The sequence below is a fragment of the Trichechus manatus genome, unplaced genomic scaffold, assembly GCF_000243295.1.
Source record: "Trichechus manatus latirostris isolate Lorelei unplaced genomic scaffold, TriManLat1.0 scaffold00268, whole genome shotgun sequence".
NCBI lineage: Eukaryota > Metazoa > Chordata > Mammalia > Sirenia > Trichechidae > Trichechus > Trichechus manatus.
Genome location: NW_004444204.1, coordinates 1852514 through 1875988, shown reverse-complemented (window position 1 = coordinate 1875988; position 23475 = coordinate 1852514). Strand labels below are relative to the sequence as shown.

The following is a 23475-nucleotide window of genomic DNA, read 5'->3' as shown; positions in this document are numbered from 1 at the left end:
CAGGACAGAGTAGAACTACACCATAGGGTTTCCAAGCAGTGGCTGGTGGATTTGAACTGCCGACCTTTTGGACTTTTTCCTTCAATACCATGGGTTCTTGATCATATGCTACTTCCTGAAATGGTTGAACTTCCCCCAATTCTTTATGGTATAGTGACTCTGTGTATTCCTTCAACCTTCTTTTGATGTTTCCTGCATCTTTCAATATTTGCCCTTAGAATTCTTCAAAATTGCAACTTGAGGCTTGAACTTTTTCTTCAGTTCTTTCAGCTTGAGAAATGCTGAGCGTGTTTTTCCCTTTGGTTTTCTAAATCTAGGTCTCTGCACATTTCATTATAATACTTTACTTTGTCTTCTCAAGCCATCCTTTGAAATATTATGTTCAACTCTTTTACTCCATCATTTCTTCCATTTATTTTAGCTACTCTACATCACAGAGCAAGTTTTGGAGTTTCTTCTGACATCTACTTTGGTCTTTTTTTCTTTCCTGTGTTTTTAATGACCTCTTGCTTTCTTCATGTACGATGTCCTTGATGTCATCCCACAACTGTCTTTAGTCATTAGTGTTCAATACATAAAATCTATTCTTGAGATGCTCTCTAAATTCAGGTGAGATATACTCAAGGTTGTCCTTTAGCTCTTGTGGAATTGTTTTAACTTTCTTCAGCTTCAACTTGAACTCACATAAGAGCAGTTGATGGTCTGTTCCATAGTTCACACCTGGCCCTGTTCTGACTGATGATATTGCGCTTCTTCATTGTCTCTTTCCATAGAAGTAGTCAATTTGATTTCTGTGTATTCCATTTGGTGAGGTCCACATGTATAGTAGCCATTTATGTTGTTGAAAAAGATATTTCCAATGAACAGGTTGTTCATCTCGCAAAATTCTATCATGCAATCTCCTGCATCATTTCTATTACCAAGGCCATATTTTCCAACTACTGTTCCTTCTTCTTTATCTCCAACTTTCACTTTCCAATCACCAGTAATTATCAATGCATCCTGATTGCATGTTCGATCGATTTCAGGCTGCAGAAGTTGTTAAAAATCTTCTATTTCTTCATTTTTGGCCTTAGTGGTTGGTCTGTAATTTTGAATAATAGTCATATTAACTGGTCTTCCTTGTAGGCATATGGATAATATCCTATCACTGACAGGATTGTACTTCAGGATAGATCTTGACGTGTTCTTTTTGATGATGAATGCAACACCATTCCTCTTCAAGCTGTCATTCCTGGCGTAGTAGACCATATGATTGTCCAATTCAAAATGGTGAATACCAGTCCATTTCAGCTTACTAATTAATGCTTATGATATCGATGTTTATGTGTTCCATTTCGTTGTTGACAACTTCCAATTTTCCTAGATTCATACTTCATACATTTCAGTTTCCGGTTATTAATGGATATTTGCAGCTGTTTGTTCTCATTTTAAGTCATGCCACATTAACAAATGACAGTCCCAAAAGCTTGACTCCATCCACAACGTGGGTGATTTCTGTTGGATTTTATATGTACATAATTATGCCATCACAAATAATAAATTACTTTCCTCCCTTTAGTAAATATAACTTTACTATTTTCTTGCATTTCTGCCCTGGTTATGATCTCCAGTATGATGTTGATTACAAAGGGTGATAAGAGGTAACCTTGTCTCATTTCCAATCTTGGGGAAAGTTCTCAATAATTCCCCTTAAGTATGATTGTGGCTGTAAGTATTTTTAAGAATAGGTTACTATGGATGTTAATATGTATCAAAAGTTTTTTTAATAAATGTTTTTTATATAACTATATAAATGATCATATTATTTTCAACTATTAAGACTATCTTGTATTTCATCAACAAAGCAAACTTGGTCTTTCTGTAGTATCCATTTTCTCTATTAGTAGATTCAGTTTTCTCCTTTTGATTAGAATTTTTGCATCTGATACAAATTTGATATGAATTTTAATTTATTATAATGTCCTTATCAGATTTAAAGGACTTCAACACAGGACTTCACCCTTCAGACCTTTGTCAAGTTCTAAAACTACATTGCTTAGAAAATGAAAAAATAAGTCGAAAGTCTCTGAGTAAAAGAGATCAGTTATCTTTTGAGTTGTGATTCTGAGTTAGTGTTCAAGATTGGAATTCAAGTGGGTAAAGCAACCTAACATACTACCTGCAAATCTTACTTCCTGTCAGGGGCAAAAACATCTAACAACCCCAGGAACCCTGTACTCTCTCTTTCAGGCTCTCATAGAAAGGCTCATCTGTGGGCTTGAGTAAGAACAGGAAAAATTTTAACCAGGAAAAGAATGTATAGGGTTCACTGCCCTGGCCTGCTGTGGGCATTCATAGCCTCCTTTGGTTTCAGTAAGTATAGTCTCAAATGTAGGGCCTCATTTCCTAGTAGAGCTCAAAGATGGGACTATGCAAGTAGTAATTGGCAGGGGTATTAAGAGGGAAGGAGGGCAATGGGTAAACAAAACACTACGTGATTATTTTCTTTGTTCCTGTATCATAAATTATGCTATTCCTTATGACTCACTTGAGACATTTAGGGAGACCAGCTATGTCTTCTCTTTCCCATAGGATGCAGCATGGCTGAGAAAGTAAACCAAACTCAGACCACAATAACAATGCAGAAGGGGGAAGCTGTTACCTTGGGTTGCATGTATGAAACCAGGTGGAGTTCTTATGCTTTGTACTGGTACAAACAGCCTCCCTGTGGAGAGATGGTTTTCCTTATTCAGCAGGAATATTCTAAGCTAAATGCAAAGCATGATCACTACTCTGTGAATTTTCAAAAGACAAACAAATCCATCAACCGCACCATCTCTTCCTTACAACTGCCAGACTCGGCGAAGTCCTTCTGTGCTCTCTGGCATCCCACGGTAATAGAAATGACAGTGAAAGATAAACAAAAACCTTATACCTCCATAAAGGACAGTCCCCTGTTCAGGGGTTTGGGGAAACCCCACGAACTACACAGTGGAAGAAGGTAGTCACTGTGTTAGCACAGTTGGGACATTATAATGTAAACTTTCATTCTATGAAAAATGGTCCCATATTTGAGCTGAATGTATAGAATAACATTCTTTCCTTAGGTTTCCAGGTGTTATCTTTGCATCTTGAGTTAAAATAAATCACAAAGAAGTGTTTTTCAAATTGGTCCTAAACTATTAAATTGAATGAACACATTGACTTCAAGAAGTTTATAAGTTAGCTGATTCTCATCTTGAATTGTTAAATTTTTTTGATGTGCAATAACACTAAAAATAGTTCACTTTCTCTTCCAATACCATGCTGAACTTCAAAGTCACACAGCTCCTTTCGTGTTGGCTCTGTCTACACAATCTTCTCCTTTCAAGTTGCGATATTCCCTTCTTCCAATGCACCCTTCGGTACCTAGGGATAGTGAGAGCGCCACTGGCCTATAGCTGAAACGCAGACACTTCCTGGTATCTTGTGGAGAAAGAAGTCTGAAGGTTCAGGGAAATGAGAATGCTAAAACGTAATTATTATGTGCAACCTGATCAGATACTTGCTAACCATACTCCCTGGGAATCCCAGAGGACATTCTCTTAACCAACGCATCAAGAAATGCATTGTTAACTGGGTCACCAGTTCCTTAAAATGTTTTTTTAGAGGCAATCTTCTGTCGGGTGAAGATTATGGTGGGAATGGACACAGGGAGAATATTGCAATTAAATTGTTTTCCTGATCTCAGTGGGAATAATGGGATCCTGGCATGGTAGATCATGGTTTTTATCAGAGAGAGACAAGATAAGTGTGATTACTACAGTAAACCACAGGGAGTGTTAATCAGAGTTTTTTACATTTAGAGATCTTAGAGAGGGCTAATTGATTATGAGGTACCTATAGGGACGCTATGATTCGGAATTGACTTGATGGCACACGACAAAAACAACAAAGTGAAAGAGAAGGAGAACTTACTAAGATACTGCTTTATATGTTCTAGAACTTTTAGATCTTCTGAGGAAAAAAACATAACTTGAGTTAGTATACTGGGAGTTCACTGCCTCTTATGCAGTTCCCAGACCTAAGCCAGTTTATAGCCCTAGAACCGCTCAGTTGAAGAGAAGGCTGAGTCCATTTGAGAAAGATTCTGCAATGTGGCTGTATGATTACTGGGATTATTCCTTCAATTCTTCCCCAGGGGGCATAAGGTCATTTGCTAGACAACAGTGACAGTACACTGGGAAAAGCTAAACACCCAGACCTTTCAGAATATTAGATTCTGGCTCTGAATATTCCTGGACTTATATAGTATCTTGTCCATAACATGATATCTCACATAACATCACCTCCATGAAGAAAAAACTTAAACCAAACTTGTTGCTGTTGAGTCAATTCTGACTCATAGCAACCCTATAGGACAGAATAGAACTGCCCCACATGGTTGCCAAGGAGCGGCTGGTGGATTCAAGCTGCCAACCTTTTGGTTAGCAGCTGTAGCTCTTAACCACTGTGCTGACAGGGCTCCTTGAAGAGAATATAAATATATTCTGCATCAAAGACAGTATGGTAATGAATGCATCCATTTGTTTTATCACTTGTCCCATCATACAGAAGCAAAGAATGAAGTTGGATCCCTACCTCACACCATCTACAAAATTAACTCAAAATGGATCAATAACCTAAATATAAGAAGTAAAACCATAAAACTCTCAGAAGAAGGAATAGGAATAAAAGTTCATAACCTTGGATTTGACAATGGGTTCTTGGATACAAAACCAAAAGCATAAGCAACAAAAGAAAAAAATAGATAAATTGATCCTCATCAAAATTAAAAACACCTATGCATCAAAGGACATTATCAAGAAAGTGAAAAGACAACCTATCTAATGGGAGAAAATATTTGCAAACTGTATGTTTGATAAGGTTCCAGAGTATGTAAAAATACTTCTCTTACAATTCAACATTAAATAGAGAAATCAACCAATTGAGAAATCGTCAAAAGTCTTCAAGAGACATTTTTCCAAAAAAGGTATACAAATGGCCAATAAGCGTGTGAAAATATTCTCAACACCACTAGTAATTCACCCATCCACCCATTGCGGTGAAGTCGATCACGATTCATAGCGACCCTATAGGACAGAATAGAACTGCCCCATAGGGTTTCCAAGGCTGTAATCTTTACAGGAGCAGACTGCCATATCTTTCTCCTATGGAGCGGCTTGTGGGTTCGAACTGCCAAACTTCCGGTTAGCAGACAAGTGCTTAACCACTGCGCCACCAGGGCTCTTCCCATTAGTCATTAAGGAAATACAAATCAAAACCATAATGAGGTACCACTTCACACTCACTAGGATGGCTATTATCAGAAAAAGGCAAAATAATTGCTGGTGAGAGTGTGGAGAAATTGGAATCTTCATTCACTGATGGTGGAAATGCAAAATCATTCAGCCACTGTTGTAAACAGTTTGGTTCCTCAAAAAGTTAAACATAGAATTACCACAATGTTGTTGTTGTGCACTGTCAAGTCAATTCCGACTCATAGCAATCCTATTGTATAGAATAGTACTCCATCATAGGGTTTCCTAGGCTGTAATCTTTATTGTAGCAGATCACCAGGTCTTTTCTCTTGCAGAGCCACTGGTGGGTTTGAACTGCCAGCCTTTCGGTTAGCAGTCAAGTGCTTAACGGCCAAACCTCCCTCAGAATTACCATATCACCCAGCAATTCTACTCTTAGTTATATATCCAAATGAATTAAAAATATGTAGTCAAATAAATATATGTACACACATGTTCATAGCAGCATTATTCTCAATAGCCCAAAAGTAGAAACAACGCAAATGTCCATCAGTGAATGAATGCACAAACAAATTGTAGTATATGCATACAATGGAATATTATTCAGCCATAAAAAGGAATGAAATACTGATATATGTTACAACTGGATGAACCTTGAAAACATTATGCTAAGTGAAAGAAGCTAGACACAAAAGGTCACATATTTGATGATCCCATCTATATGAAATATCCAGATTAGGTAATCCAGAGAGACAGAAAGCAGATTGGTGGTCACCAGAGTATAGGGAGAGGACCATGGGGATTAACTGCTGAATGAGTGTGAGGTTTTGTTTTATAGTGATGAAAATGCTTTGAGACTAGATAGAGGTTGTGATTGCACAACACTGTAAATGTATTAAACGCCACTGAATTGTTCACTTTAAAATGGTTAATTTTATTTCATGTGAATTTCATCTCAATAAAAAAAAAGTGTACCTTGAAAACATAATGCTAAGTGAAAGAATAAGTCCCGATAAGCCACATATTACACAATTCCATTTATATGAAATGTTCAGATTAGGCAAAACTGTAGAGAAACAAAGCAGATTAGTGGTTGCCATGAATAGGAATCCATTCAAGGGCAACTTGTTTGATTTTTCTTTTTAGGTGGGTGGGAGAAAGTGGTGAGTGACTGCTAATGAGTATGGATTCCTTTTCAGAGTGATGAAAATGTTCTACAATTGATGTGGTGATGGTTACACAGCTCTGTGAATATACTACAAACCAATGAAATGTACATTTTAAATGAGTAAATTGTGTAACATATGAATTATATATCAATAGAAGTGTTGCATAAAAACAAATAAACAAAACCAAAAACTACTACAATATTAATTGTTCTTCACTGGATAGTCTTGGATTCTCCACACCATTTAAACTTTGCAGTAATGAACACTAGATAAAAAGTTCTGATGTTGGTCTAACCTTTGTATAATGTAAATAGATGACATACTGACTCCTACCTTTCGTGTTTCTTTTAGCAATCCCTATATTTCTTCTATTTATATATGTATACCAGCACTGAATTACTATTGCTATTTTATAATCTAGCACCAAAACCAAATTACATTGCCGTAGACTCAATTCCAACTCATAGCGACCATACAGCACAGAGTAGAACTGCCCCATAGGGTTTCCAAGGAGCAGCTGGTAGATTCAAACTGCCAACCTTTTGGTTAGCAGCCAAACACTTAACCACAGGGCTCCAGTAGATGAACAGTGAATAGTATTCCATTAAGTATGGCTGTATGACTATCAAGGAGCCCTGGTGGCAAGTGATTAAGCAATCAACTGCTAACCGGAAGGTCAGCCATTCGAACTCACCACCTTCTCCAAAGGAGAAAGATGTGGCAGTCTGCTTTCATAAAAATTACAGCCTTGGAAACCCTATAGGGCAGTTCTACTCTCTCCGTTAAGGTTGCTAGGAGTCAGAATCGACTCTATGGCAACTGATTCAACAGGTATGATCATTATGTCGTGTACTGCCCTGTTCTCGTAATCAAGCCCTCCCCATCCTAGATTTGTGAATTTTTCTTTTTATGGAAGATGAAGAGTGAGAGTTGGTGTACTGTCTATTTTAATTTTGCCCACAGATCTTATCTTGCATTTACCTTTACCGTTGGGTACTTTTGTTGGATTTGTCTTTCACAGAATTAAAAACTCTTATTTGGGAATAATTTAAAAAGTTGTTCCATATAACTTCTCCCAGTAAGGTTATAAGTAAATATTAATACATTTATCCAACAAATAATTATTAAGTACTTAGTGAACAGCGTGAGCTTTGGCAACTACCATCAAACATGGGAAGAGCAAGCTACCAAGGAAAGTAAAGGAATTTAAAAATTGAGAAAGCATCATAGTAATACTTCTTAAAATCCCAAAGTGACTAAAAATTAGGTCAAGGCCTGGCAATCTACATTAAAAAAAAAAATCAGCCTTTGAAAACTCTGTGGAGCATAGTTCTACTCACACACACATGGGGTCGCCATGAATCTGAGTCAACTCGACTTGAAGGCAACTAGTGTTTTTATTTTTTTTAATTTTTTAATTTTTTGCTTTGTTTTCTTAGAGCATTGCCATAGGAAGCTCTTCACTAAAAGATGAGCCCCTGAGCCTCACCGCTAGAGGGAAGTAGGCTATCTAAGGTATCTATTTTTAGATACAAGCTTCTTGAAACATTTCTGACTCCTTCTAAGTAAAGGAGTTCATACATTCAGTCACAAGAGGAAGCTGTTAGAGCTGCAAAACTAAGTTCCTTCCAAGGGGAGGGAGAGATTGTCACTGAGTTGTGCAATGAACTTACTTTCATCCTTTTTTCATTGCGTTGTAATTTATAGCCTTTCGCTGAGTATGTGCACAGCTTCAAGGGCAGGGGAGCCTTAAGCCCTTTCCCAAACACAGAGCAGAGCGCTGACCCGGCATGGGAAGAAATGAGGAGAGAAGTGATCAATGAGCAGTTCAATTTTAAATAGCCAGGTATTTGTTGCCATAGTGGAGTGACAAGCTTAGCTATTGTAGTGGAGAAAAATGAGTAATTTTAATTTTATTCCACTCTGTTTATTTAATAACCACTTTTGAGAATAACCAGAGAAAACTCTTCGTGTTTATTTCCACTTATTTTGTAAAAATCTTTTGTATAAATCTTCTCTTCCTGTCTTTTCCTTCTCTTCCTTTCTCCTTAGTATTCTCAAAACATACCATCCCTAGACATGGATATGGAGTTGAGAAAATATGAGTTAAAGAGGGGCTCAAATGGGATAAGAATAAGTGCCATTGAACCCATTCTTTCTTGCCTCAAGAAAATAATTAAGACGTAATTCCAGGAGTCAGTGTGGGAGATCTGACTACCAGCCGACTTGGCCTGGGGTCTAACTCTCTCTTTTCTTGTCACACTGAGCACAGCAATATTATACAATTATGAAATTAGTTCTGTGATATATGTTGCAAATATTTTCTTCCACAGGGCCATTTTATTTTTAACTTTGCTTAACGTAATTTTTTTTCCAGAAAGAAATTTCTAACTTTTGAATTTAAATTATATATTACTGCTTCTAACATTTACTTGCTCTGGTTGGTAATGTGGCTAGAAATTGTCTTCCTCCTATTACAGTACAGGGCTCAAAATAGATATCTTGGATTAAAGGACATTTCCTATCAGCTCAATGGAGCATCAAACCACCAGTTAGTGGTGGTTGTTGCCTTTATCATAAATAACCAGTTGCTTTAAAGTTGATTCCATCTCAGGGCAACCCTATGTGTGTAGGAGTAGAACTGTGCTCCACAGTGTTTTCAATGGCTGATTTTTTGGAAGTACATCGCAAGGCCTTTCTTGGGAGGCAACTCTGGGTGAACTCAAACCTCCAACTTTTAGGTTAGCTGCAGAGTGCATTAACCATTTGCGCCACTCACCGACTCCTACCACGAGTAAGGAATGGATAATTTCCTTGTGAATGGTTTTACTCATTCAGACACAGCCTATTTAAGTTTGAATCTTGAAAATGATTTCCTTTTAAGCCCTCTGTATTAGGGCTGGCCACTGGCTAAATAATCTTAGCCTTAAATTTAAGACTTTGGGGGATGGGGCGGGGCAGACCCAACCAAAAGACTTCTCTGTCTTTGGTTGACACTTGGCTGGGGAACACCCAAAGTGAAAGCCGCCTTGTGGGGATTGTGCTGGTGGTGGCTGCTTGCTTTGTTGCTTGGGACCTCCCCCAGCCTAGAATCAGACAGAGAGCCTTAGCTCTGGGACCTAGAACCCCAGTTTCCACTTGAACTATGAGGTTGGTGACAGGAATGGCTGTTCTCCTAACTTTGGGTAAGTGCTCTAGGATGACTTGTGGCTGAAGGACACAGGAGAGGTATCTACCATTTCCACTTCTACCACTGTGCTTTGCCAAATTGCTGGAAAGCTTGCGTCTATGTGTTTCTCTTGGAAGTCTGGCATCTGTATGAGGGGCTGGTCTTACATGAAGAGAGCTAAATTTCACAGCTCTCAGGCTGTAAGGAGCTTTGGGTTCATTGATATCAAGGACCATGGAAGGTGGGAAATTTATCTTTGGCCTCGTAGCTCTGAATAGCACAGTGATAAATACCAGAAATATTTTTCTCATCCTGTGCATCACACACAAAAATACTAGCATATGGGGTGAGGGCAGAGAGTAAAGTTCAGGAAGTGCTTTAGTTCCTGAACTTTAGATGTACCCTAATTTAATAACCAAGAGATAATCTGTTGTTTCTCAACCCCCCAGGTGTTACTGGTGATGCTAAAACCACACAGCCAAATTCAATGGAGAGTACTGAAGGAGAACCCGTAAACTTGCCTTGTAACCACTCTGCAATCAGTGGAAATGAGTACATATATTGGTATTGACAGATTCCCCACCAGGGTCCAGAGTACTTGATTCATGGCTTAAATAACAACCAGACCAATGAAATGGCCTCTCTGACCATCCCTACTGGCAGAAAGTCCAGTACCCTGATCCTCCCACACGTTACTCTGAGAGACACAGCTGTGTACTACTGCATGGTGAGAGACACACAGTGGCTCTAATGGGGCTACACCTGTGCATTATCTCCCTGGTGGGGGAGGGGAAGCAGTAGAGCCATCTAAGAGACTGCTGCACAAGAATTACAGAAGCTCAATCGAAGAAGAAAAGTAAGGGAGAAAAAGGAAATGAAAGGAGAGTGAGGAAATGAAGGAGAAGGAGACTATGAAAGAGATGAAAACGGTGATGACGAAGATTTTTTGTTATAGAAGGGACTGAGAAGCTTGAGAAGAGACTAAGAATCACAACTGTAATCCTGCAATAAAGAGAAAAGGAAATGAGAATATGTCAAGGCTCTTGGTTTTAATCAAATATTGCTTTCTGTTTAGGTCTCAGTTAAAAAAAGGTGAGAACAACCATTTGGTTTTCCCAAAGGTTTTCTTCATTTGGACTCACGGAAATGCCCAGGCTCGCTTGCATCATTTTAGTACTTCCAAACTCTCTAAAATGGAAATGAAGTTCAGAAATGGATTCATTTTCCCTTGAGAAAAATTTAAAATTTTCATTTTGCACACACATGCAATTGGAATATAGATCATTTTTGGAAGGAAGCAAAAAAAGGACAGATACGTGAATATTAATTTCATTTTAAAAATTTATGCTAAAATATTTTTCATGATACACAAATTTTTTCTCCTTTACTCTCCCTACCTCCACATCATTTCCTCCTTTGCCCCTAGAATAATCCATTTTGACAGTTTGGGGTGTATCTTGACAATCACACTTGTTTTCATTTATATGGATACTAATATAAATATCTACTCAATTGTCTTACATAAATTGGATTGTGCCATGTGTATTTTTTTGTAATTGTTTTTATTTTTTCACTTAAAATATTTCTTGGAAATGTGCTTATATTGATATATATGAATTGACTTCAATCTTTTCTATATGTGCAGAAAACTTCATAGTTTTAAAATATTTTAACTCCTCACTTATTAATAATATTTAAAAGGTTTACTCCTCTTAGTTATAATAATCAATGTGTCTTTCAACATTATATAGCTAGATATAGATAGATAGATTTCTTATAGATTACTGAAATGGAATTACTGACTCAAAGGATATGCCTATTTTACATTTTTTTACATATCTTGGTTAAGACTATTATCAGTCTTTTTAGATTTTAGATAACTTGAATGTATTTCATTGCTATTTTCATTTGCATTTTCCTAAATACTGGTGCAGGGGAATAACTTTCCTATCATGTGTTGGCCCTTTATGATTCCACTTTTGTAGCATGTTTAATAATACTATTTAATCAGTTCCTTTAAGATTGTTTATCTTTTTTCTTGTTTATTTGTGAAAATTATTTTAATAAAATAAACATTATTTTTCCTGTAATATATAATACACATACTTTCCCATATTACAGTGTATCCTTTAAATTTGTTTATTCAACTTTTATTGGTGATTTTTTAAATTTTTATAGAGTAAATGTAAGACTTCTAAGGAAGTCTTTCCTCATTGTAAGTTGATAAACCTAAACTCATACATTTCTTGCAATCATTAAATATTTAGTTAGCCAGCCTGAGCATGGAGAGTGAGTATTTTGAAAATACACAGCTATATTGTTGGACCTTTGTCATATTTTCTTAACATTTTTGGAACATGATGATACCATTACTCCTACCATCCAGGGAGTATTTCCAAGGTATGAGGTGAACCATGTCAATAATAATGGTAATGATAATAACTAAAGTAATTTTAACACATTACTTAGCTGGCAAACTCTTAGTTAAGGTCTTTAAATACGTCAGTTTAGAATCCTCACAGCACCTTGAGAAATAGGAATTATTATCAATCCATGTTAAAAATGAGAAGCCCAGTTCTCAAAAATTTAAATAAATAGCCCATAATCTCCTTTCAGGTTAGAAATAATCGTTCTCTGTAACTTTTCTGCATTCAGTAACAAGAAGAAAATTCCAACATAATCAATACAAATCAATAACAAAGGAGCATACAGGAATAGACCGCAGGACCCAACCCAGCCGGTGTTACACACCTTAGAGCAAAATATCAGGAAAGTTACAGCGTAGGAAAAACAAGGTCTGAGTTGAGAAAAATCAGTGCCCATTAATCTTATAGAGTAGTGCTGTCTAATAGAAATATGGGAGTCACGTATGTAATTTTAAATTTTCTAATAGATGTATTAAAAAATTAAAAGCAACAGGTAAAATTAATTTTAATACTATAATTTATTTAACCAATTATTTCTAAAATATTATTATTTAAACATGTAATTGATAATTAATAATAGGATAGTTTACAATCTTTTATCATACTAAGTCTGAAATTCCAGTGTGTGTTTCACACTTACAGCTCATCTCAATTTGGATGCTAAATTTTTAACACAGCGAACTATAGTCCTGTCAAAACAATACAGTCTTGTTTAATGAAAAAGTATTTTACACTGACTTACTTTTACAATTTGTATGTAAATTAAATTAAAATTTAGTTAGTCACATTAGTCATATTTTAATTACTCAATAGCCACATATGACTAGTGGCTATGGTATTGGAGAGTGCAGCTATACCGAGCGAATGCTATGCCAGCGCTAGCCGAGGAGCGGCACAGGGCAAACACAAAATCCACTACCGGAGACCCCACCCCAAAGCACGTGGAAGCTGAACAAGAGCAAAGTGCTTCTGGGCAGCATCCTGGAGGAAGAGGGCCTGCGGGAGGGATGGGGATAGCCGCGGCTGCCGCCAAGAAGGTGCAAAGAGCGTTTTCGAGGTTGGAAAGAAGTGACATCTCTTTAATAGGGATGATGAACAGCATCTACTTGAAAAATGTAAATCTCCCAAGTCTAAAGAACTAACTTACTGTTAAAAGAATAGTTGAAGACAGAGAAGAAATCTGGATTTTGGGCCAATTTGGTTTTGAAACAGAATAACCCATTGCCGTGTAGTCGATTTTGACTTATAGCGACCGGATAGGACAGAGTAAAATTGGCCCATAGGGTTTCCAAGGAGAAGCTGGTGGATTCAAACTGCCGACCTTTTGGTTAGCAGTAGCTCTTAACCACTGTGCCACCAGGGCTAAAAAGCCAGATGAGATTGAAGGTTGAGAGCCTCCAAAAATTGCTCTTGAAGATGTAGCAGCTGATTCAAGCAACACCATGAGAGACCATTTGTCTTGGCCAGGCTGGGAAGACGATACTGAACATTGTACTAAGTATATTACCCTGGCCAGCTAAGGAAATAGCTCCAGATGCAGCATCAAGTCATCGGGAAAGTTGATTCAGTATTAGACTGCAAAGCAAAGGTAATCTTACCGATAACTGGGAAGAATTAGAGTTATAGTTGTCATGGATTGAATTGTGTCCCTCCAAAATATGTGTATCTATTTGGCTAAGCCAAGATTCCCAGTATTGTGTGATAGTCCACCATTTTGTCATCTGATGTGATTTTCCTATGTGTTGCAAATCCTATCTCCAGGATGTTGATGACATGGGATTAGAGACAGTTATGTTCATGAGGCAGGGCTCAATCTACGAGATTGGATTGTGTCTTGAGCCAATTTCTTTTGAGATATGAAAGAAAGAAGTGAGCAGAGAGACAGGGGGACCTCATACCACCAAGAAAGCAGCACCAGGACTAGACTGCGTCCTTTGGACCTGGGGTTCTTGTAGCGAGAAGCTCCTAGACCAGGAGAAAATTGATGACAAAGAACTTCCTCCAGAGCCAAAAGAGAGAGAAAGACTTCCCCTGGAGCTGGTTCCCTGAATTCAGACTTCTAGCCTTTTTGTTAAAGCCATCCACTTGTATTTCTGTTATAGCAGCACTAGATAACTAAGACAATAGTGTAAAAGGAAATACTAGATAAAAGAAAAAGTCCACTATTTCCATATATTTTGAAATCAAAATTTGCCTAATATTGCACCTTTGTATTTCATGTTATTAAAAGTCTTAAAGTTTGCTGTATAATGGTGTTTTTTTTTTTCAGTTAGTGTATATCATTAAGTTGTTTAGTCTGTTTCTCACATTAAAGAGTAGAGAATCTACTCTTTGCCTATATTTGACAATTGGATTTTTATTTTCATATGTAGAATTGTGAAATTCCCGAGCATACTACGATTCCTTAATGAATAATTTACAGAGGTTGTACATTTGATTGCCTTATTGTAGAAATTTCCATTTCTTATAATTCATATTTTGCTGGAACTGGAGATGGGAATTTTTGAGGCTGTCCTATAGTAGTAATGGTTTGCATTTGCCACAAAACAATTTTCATGCCATTCTTAGTTGTAGTTCTTTAATTGTTTTAGAATTTACATACCTTTTTCTTGCATGCAACATATACGAACAGTCTATGAAACACAAGAATGTAGCAGTTATGTGATTCTCTTCTGTTGTCAGAAAATTGCTGTCCAGGTGGTAAAATGACTCTTCCAAAGGTTAATGTTAAATTGTTTAATTTAGCAAATTAAAATTTTTCCTCTTTAAATTAAAAATATGTAAACAAATACCAGAAAAGCAAAGGTTATATTTTAGTATAGAAATGTCAATATTTAAAAACGTATATTCATCTGTTGCCTTGGAAGGACTAGCCTCTAGTGTACATTGTAATGTTTTGATATTTTATTTTTACTTCTCCTGAACTTTTAAATATTGACTTTTCTTTTCTTCTAAATATTTGCTTTCTTTTTTTGGTTACAGATGAAGAATGCAGTAAAGTATGGATAAATTTTAGAAACTTGATATTCTTAAATTTGTTTGGGAAACATTAACTTGCTAACTATAGAATGCAAACTGTGTATAAAATGACTAGAAGTGCCTCTTTTCTATTATACCCAAGTATTTGTTTTTTAAAAATGAGATATTTATTGTGATTGATGGTAGGTCTGTAAGACATTGTATTTTTTTTTTCCACGCAAGAATAATTTATAGTTAATTTGAGAGCATCCCCAGGAGTTTTTTCTCTGTTTGTCTCTGTCTCTCTCTTTCTCTCTCTCAAGTTGTCTCTAGACTTGCTTATTGTCCTTGACAATGGGATCCTATCTATCAAGTAAAATAGTAATGTGTGTCTCTAACAATATGGCTTTTATCAGCTGGGTGCAAATATCTGTCTTAGGTAAAAGTGGTTTTAAAGAAAAGATATATATATATATATTTGCTTAAAAACAAAATAAAAAACCTCCAGTTACACTGTGCAGTCCTCTCATGTAAAAAAAAGAAAAACAACTGTCTTCGAATTGTTCGGTTTGCACTTCTGTGCTGTCTCATTTAACTGGATGTTCCATTTTCCATTCCTGTGGAATATCTGAACATGCCTGATGGCAAAACACATTGTATTTCAACTTAGAATTTAAATAAATAAATATTTTTAATAGAGCAAGAAGTTTACTTGACCTAGCCTACAAAGGGGGACATGTTTTAAGTGCTGTTAAAATTCAAATTGGAGTTTGTGTTAGAACCCTGAAATTGTGAAGGTTTTCTTTGTTTCATAATGCAGAGGAAAGCTTACGATTTTTAATGTAATAGCTCAGTTGAAAATCTTGTTTCCTCAGGTAAATAGTTTGGTGTACAGACTGTAACCATCAGTGTCCTTAAATAAAGGCTTGCTATGATTGTACAAACGTGAACCATTTCAGGATTTATGTAGATTTTTTAAAGCAGGAGGTGGGTTTAGGTTTGTCTTTGGCTAATACTGTCTTGAGGCATAAGAAAGTAAACAATGTATTTAAGACTCTGGAAATGGTTAATAAGTGAGGAGGTCAGGAATGCTATTTCTCCCACTTTTGGGGGAGTTCTAGATACTGTGACTAGCAGCAGTTTGTTATGGCTGTATATTGTAATGTTAAGTCCTATAATTCACCTGGGTAATATATTTGTGATGCACAGTTGGCAAAATATCCTTTATAATATTGACTCTCAAAATTTGAAGACAAAGACAGATTGAAATTGAAATATGAACTGTAAATCAAAATTTTTTCTTATCTACAAAGATTTATTAATGTAAAAATGAATTTTTCTCCTGTATATCTGATAAAGTTAAAATGATTATGATTTTTAATATTAAAACATCAAGAATAGGTTCACACACAGAAAGCAACATTCTTTGATGGTTACCAGGGATGGGAGGGGGAGGGAGGGAGAATCACTTACTACTTAGTGCTGTTGTTGTTTGGTGCCATTGAGTCAGTTCCAACTCCTAGCGGCCCTGTGTACAATAGAACGAAACATTGCCCTGTCCTGTACCATCCTCACAGTCATTGTTATGCTTGAGCCCATTCTTGCAGCCACTGTTGAGGGTCAATACTTCTCATTGAGGCTCTTCCTCTTTTTCGCTGACCTATTTTACCAAGTATGAGGTCTTTCTCTAGGGACTGATCCCTCCTGATAACGTCTAAAGTATGTGCAACATAGCTTTATCATCCTTGCTTCTAAGAAGCTTTCTGGTTGTACTTCTTCCAAGACAGATTTATTCCTTCTTTTAGCAGTCCATGGTGTATATTCAATATTCTTCACCAACACCACAATTCAAAGGCGTCAATTCTTCTTTGGTCTTCCTTATTCATTGTCCAGCTTTCATATGCATATGAGGTGATTGAAAACACCATGGCTTGGGTCAGGTGCACCTTAGTCTTCAAGATGATGTCTTTGCTTTTCAACACTTTAAAGAGGTCTTTTGCAGCAGATTTGCCCAATGTGATTTGTCTTTTGATTTCTTGACTACTGTTTCCATGGATGTTGATTGTGGATACAAGTAAAATGAAATCCCTGACAACTTCAATCTTTTCTCCATTTATCATGATGTTGCTTATTGATCCAGTTGTGAGTATTTTTGTTTTCTTTATGTTGAGGTATAATCCATACTGAAAGCTGTGGTCTTTAATCTTCATCAGTTAGTGCTTCAAGTCCTCTTCACTTTCAGCAAGAAAGGTTGTGTCATCTGCATAATGCAGGTTGTTAGTAAGTCTTCCTCCAATCCTGATGCCCCATTCTTCTTCATATAGTCCAGCTTCTTGGATTATATGCTCAGCATACAGATTGAATAGGTATGGTGAAAGAATACATCCCTGCTACACAGCTTTCCTGACTTGAAACCATGAAGTATCCCCTTGTTCTGTTCAAATGACTGCTTCTTGATCTATGTACAGCTTCCTCATGAGCACAATTAAGTGTTCTGGTATTCCCAATGTTATCCATAATTCGTTATGATCCACACAGTAGAATGTCTTTGCATAGTCAATAAAACGCAAGTAAACATCTTTCTGGTATTCTCTGCTTTCAGCCAGGATCCATCTGACAACAGCTATGATAACCCTGGTTTTGCATCCTCTTCTGAAACCGGCTTGAATTTCTAGCAGTTCCTGTTGATATACTGCTATAGCCACTTTTGAATGATTTTCAGTAAAATTTTACTTGTGTGTGATATAAATGATACTGTTTGATAATTTCTGCATTTGACTGGATCACCTTTCCTGGGAATAGATATGGATCTCTTGTAGTCAGATGGCCAGGTAGCTGTCTTCCAAATTTCTTGGCATAGATGAATGAACACTTCCAGTGTTGCATGCGTTTGTTGAAACATCTCAATTGGTATTCCGTCTATTCCTGGAGCCTTGTTTTTTGCCAATGCCTTCAACGCAGCTTGGACTTCTTTCTTCAGTACCATCGGTTCCTGATCATATGCTAACTCCTGAAATGGTTGAATGTTGACCAATTCTTTTTGGTATATTGACACAGTGTATTCCTTCCATCTTCTTTTAATGCTTCCTGTGTCATTTAATATTTTCCCCATAGAATCCTTCAATGTCACAATTCAAGTCTTGAATTTTTTTTTTCCAGTTTTTTCAGCTTGAGAAATGCCAAGAGTGTTCTTCCCTACATAGTACATAGCAGACACTTGCTATTCTGTTGAAGGGAAAGTCAACACACAACATAGGGGAAGTCAGAACAATGTGACCAAGGTACATGAAGACACTGAGAGGTACGCAAGAATAAAGGACAACTATGCTAAATACTATAACTTATACAATTCTGCAACAACAGTAACAACAACCAAAAATTTGTGAGTGGTTTCATAGGTTTGTATGCTATATAGGTATGGGAGGGTATCTTAGGCTGGGTTCTCTAGAGAAGCAAAACCAGTGCAGTGTATTAATATATACAGAGAGAGAGACTTCTGAACAACATGGTGCTGTAGGCAGAAGCACCACACTGTCCCGACAAAGCAAAGATCTGAAAAACTAAGCCAAACAGAGAAAATGGCAATCCTGAAACCCTAAGCATCAAATGAAGGTTAAAGAACTCAGCCAAGTACAAAATGGAATACGAAACCGACAGAGATCAGAGAGCAAGGAGAGATACATGCAGAGGTCCCCTATCAGCTAACACAGCACAGATCCTCCATCTTGGACTCCTATCAGAGATCAGTGAACAGGGGGTATAAGAAAGCAGCTTCATGGAGCTTCCAGCCGGAGACAGAACAACAAGTAACCAGCGATATAAGCTTTCCCACCCCCCACCCTTCTTCACTCCCACTTAGCTTCCTCTGCTTCCTGCAGCCACAGTCTCTTGGCTGGAAAAGACCAGCTTCAGCCCTGTGTCACTTGGATTCTACCCGCTAGCACTGGCTGACTCCTTGAGTGCCATTTGTTGGCTGCTGGTGTTGCTTTTTCAACTTTTTTTGATTTCTTCCTTACCTCTCACAATCTCCCCCTCCTTTCTCTGAAATACCTGGCTTCATGTGTCATCTTTGCTTCTTCCTGAAAGGCTGTGAAACTCCACTCCAAGGTAAAACTTCTTCCCTGTCCATGCTGCCATGCTGGTGGTATCCTGAGGCTTTTGTTTGTTTTGTTTTTTTGTTTGTTTTCTTTTTCTTTTCTTGAATTGGGAGCCTGTGTAGTGAGGCAGTACTGTGCAGCTTGGGACTTACCCACCTCAGTTTGCACAGATGCGCAGAGGGATTCCTGAGGGCATTTATTTTTTTCTTGTTTTTGGGTTTTTTTTTTCCTGTTTTTATTGTTTTGTTTTGTTTTTAATTTGTTTGTTTTGTTTTGTTTTCCCTCTTTTTCCCTTTTTTCTTTCTTCATTACTCAGTTTCTCGTCTCTCTATACATTCTTTCTCTTCCTGTCCCCTGAATCTCTGGTGCTGAGTGACATTGCTACCCTTTCTAGCCAGGCTGTACTTCACAGCCTGGAAACAACTTCCACAGACCTCGCAGCTGCACCAGTGGGATCCCTGGGAGCTTTTCTTTTCTTTGTCCTTACTAATTTTTATTTATTCATTTTTTTCTTCTTCTCCTTTTTGTTCACCTCCATTTCATAGTCTCTCATCTCTCCACTCCAATGGAAAGCTCCCCTAGTACTCTTTTTTGTTTGTATATTTTTGGCCCCTGTTCCTCTAACCTTTCTCTCCTCTCTCCTATACCCATGTTATATCCACACATCACAATCTCCCCCCTCCATCCTGCGTATCTGCACTGTGCGCAAAACAAAACAACACCAAGCAGCCAAGCCACGGTTTACCAGAACCTGACCTGCACTGATTACTGGCCCGCCCTGGTGGCTGTAGTAAGTGCCACAAACGATCCATCTCAGCAACTCCTCTTCAGCTACACTTGCCCTGCTGTACCATACCTGAGCAACTGACCCCGCCAGTTGGAGAAGGAGGCAAAAAAAGTATCATGCCCACAGATGAGCAAACAACAAAGAACACACAGCCCACCTGCTCAGACATAGCCAAATGAAACAAAAAAAAAAGGAAGAAACAAATATACAACCAATAAATGAGAAAAATAACTACTGAATGCACCGAAGACAACAGACAATGTCAAAACATTTACAAAAACAGGACAGGCTGTTTCCAGTAGGAGTCCATAATCAAACACCAGATGACTTTCCAGTAGAAGAAAAGGCACTAGAGCTAACTGATAGGAAATTCAAATCTCTAAATTCAGAATTATCCAAGAGTTGAAGCAAAAAGCAGACAAAAATGAGGAAAAAATAGACAAATTAATGGAAAAGGCAGATAAATTCATGGAAAATATAGACAAAAAATTAGAAGAAATCAGGAAAATAACACAGGGACAAAATGCAAAATCAATTCACAAGTAGAAATCATACAAAAACAACAATTAGAAATCCAAAAGATAAACAAGATTTCAGGAATGAACAGTGTCATAGAAGGGCCGAGGAGCAGGTTTGAAATGGTAGAAGAAAGGATCAGCGAAATAGAAGACAAACACTTGGATGCGACTCTGTTTAAGCAAAACTCAGAAAAAAGAGCAAAGAAAAATGAAGACACCCTGAGAATTATGTCGGATACAATCAAAAGCAAAAATTTGTGAGTGATCAGAGTTCCAGAACAGGGGGAGAAAACAGAAAACACAGAGAGGATCATTGAAGAACTGATGGCAGAAAACTTCCCCAGTATCATGAAAGATGCAAACCTGGCCATCTAAGAAGCTCAACGAACCCCATATAGGAGAGACCCCAAAAGAAAGTCACCAAGACATATCATAATCACACTCGCCAAAACCAAAGACAAACAAACAATCCTGAGAACATCTCGAGAAAAAAAAAGTCACATACAGAGTAGAAACAATAAGACTAAGCTCAGATTATTCAGCAGAAACCATGCAGACAAGAAGGCAAAGGGATGACATATATAAAACCCTGAAAGAAAAAAAATGCCAACCAAGAATAATATATCCTGCAAATCTCTTATTCAAATATGATGGTGAAATTAGAACATTAACAGATAAACAGAAATTAAGGAAATATCTAAAAAACAAACCAAACTTACAAGAATTATTGAAGGGAGTCCTTCAATCTGAGAACAAAAAACTTCAGCTCACAGGCTGAATCTATGATGCAGGATTGTACCAGCCAGATACCAAACTAGGAAATGAACTCCCAAGGACTATCCAAAACCAAAAGAAATACAACAGGGAATCAGAGCAGTTAATCTGTAAATGACTACAACATCAGAACAATAAAAGATGGAATGAACAGTGTGGGTATAGAACCTTCTAAAGGAGAGGAAGGTAAGGCGATACCAAGTAATAATACACTGCTTCAAACTTAGAAAAACAAGGGTAAATTTCACAGTAACCACAAAAAAAGTTAACAAACCTAGTCATAAAAATAAACAGGAAAAACATAAAGGTTCAGTAAAAACAAAACCTACAATAATAAAAGAAATGAAAAACAAATCCACAAACAAAAGGAAGTCAGCACAGGACAGCAAGAAGAAGAAATAAAACGTCAGCACCACAAAAAAAGCACTACAAACTGACAGCAATAAACTCATATCTATCAATAATTACACTGAATGTAAATGGCCTAAATGCACCCATAAAGAGACAGAGAGTGACAGAATGGATTGAAAAACAGGATCTATCAATATGCTGTCTGCAAGAGACACATCTTAGAAACAAAGATGTAAATTTATTAAAAATCAAATGTTGGAAAAAATATATCAAGAAAACAACTACCAAAAAAAGAGCAGTAGTGGCAATACTCATCTCAGATAAAATAGACTTCAAAACAAAATCCACCATAAAAGACAAAGAAGAACACTATATAATGATTAAGGGGATGATCCATCGTGAAGACATAACCATAATAAACATCTACGCACCCAGTGACAGGGCTCAAAAATACATAAACTCTAACAGCACTGAAAAGAGAAACTGACAGTTTCACAATAATAGTAGCAGACTTCAACACACCATTCTCAGTAAAGGATAGAACATCTAAAAAGAAACTCAGCAAAGATACAGAAGACCTAAAGGGCACAGTCAGCCAACTTGACCTCATAGACATATATACAACACTCCACCCAACAGGTGCAAAGTACACATTCTTTTCCAATGCACATGGAACAGTCTCCAAAATAGATCATATCTTAGGCCACAGAGGAATCCTCAAGGAGATCCAAAATGTTGAGATAATACAAAGTATCTTCACTGACCACAATAACATCAAGGTAGAAATTTACAACAAAAAGAGCAAGGAAAAAAAAAAAATCAATTACATGGATAGTGAATAACACCCTGTTTAAAAATCACTAGATAATAGAAGAAATCAGAGATGGAATCAAAAAATTCCTAGAATCAAATGAGAATGAAAACACATCATGCCAAAACCTTTGGGACACAGCAAAGGAAGTCCTCAAAGGACAATTTATAACAATAGATGAACACATCAAAAAAGAAGAAAGGGACAGAATCAAAACATTAACCACACAGCTCCAACAAAGAGAAAGAGAACAGCAAAAAATCCCACAGCCACCGGAAAAAAGGAAATAATAAAGATGAGTGCAGAAATAAATGAAACAGAGAACTGAAAAACAGAAGAAAGAATCAACAAAACCAGAAGCTGGTTCTTTGAAAGAATCATAAAATCGACCAACCACTGGCCATACTGACAAAAGAAAAACAGGAGAGGATGCAAATAACCCAAATAAGAAATGAAATGGGGAACATTACAACAGACTTAACTGAAGTAAAAAGGATCATAAAAGAATATTATGAAAAACTATATTTCAACAAATTTGAAAACCTGGAGGAAATAGATAAATTTCTAGAAACACACTAACTACTGAAACTACAACAAAGTGATGTTGAAAATCTCAACAGCCCCATAAAAAGAGAAGAGATTGAAAAGGTAATAAAAAAAGATCCCAACAAAAAAAAGCCCTGGTCCAGATGACTTCACTGGAGAATTCTACCAAACATTCAGAGAAGATCTTGTACCAGTACTACTCAAAGTATTTCAAAACACAGAAAAAGGAAGTGACACTTCTAAATTCATTCTATGAAGTGGGCATAACTCTGATACCAAAACCAGGCAAAGATGCTACAAAAAAAGAAAATTACAGACCAATATCTCTCATGAATATAAATGAAAAAAATCTCAACAAAATTCTAGCCAGTAGAAATCAGCATCATCTCAAAAAAAGTAATAAACCATGACCTAGTAGGATTCATAACAGGTATGTAAGGATGGTTCAACATTAGAAAATCAATCAATGTAATCCACCACATAAACAAAAGGAAAGGAAAGAAAAGAAACACATGATCATCTCAATTGATGCAGAAAAGGCATTCAACAAAGTCCAACACCCATTCCTGATAAAAACTCTCAATAAAATAGGTATAGAAGGGAAATTT

General features: G+C 36.9%; 1 gene segment (V, D, J or C); it reads left to right on the top strand.

Annotated features, from left to right (window-relative positions):
* Positions 1-10229, top strand: part of LOC101358286 (T-cell receptor alpha chain V region CTL-L17-like) — a 36872-nt gene extending 26643 nt beyond the window's left edge. The window contains 1 exon segment of the V gene segment in view: positions 10049-10229. Within this exon segment, the coding sequence occupies positions 10049-10114 (66 nt within the window).
* Positions 10230-23475: the final 13246 nt, after the last annotated feature.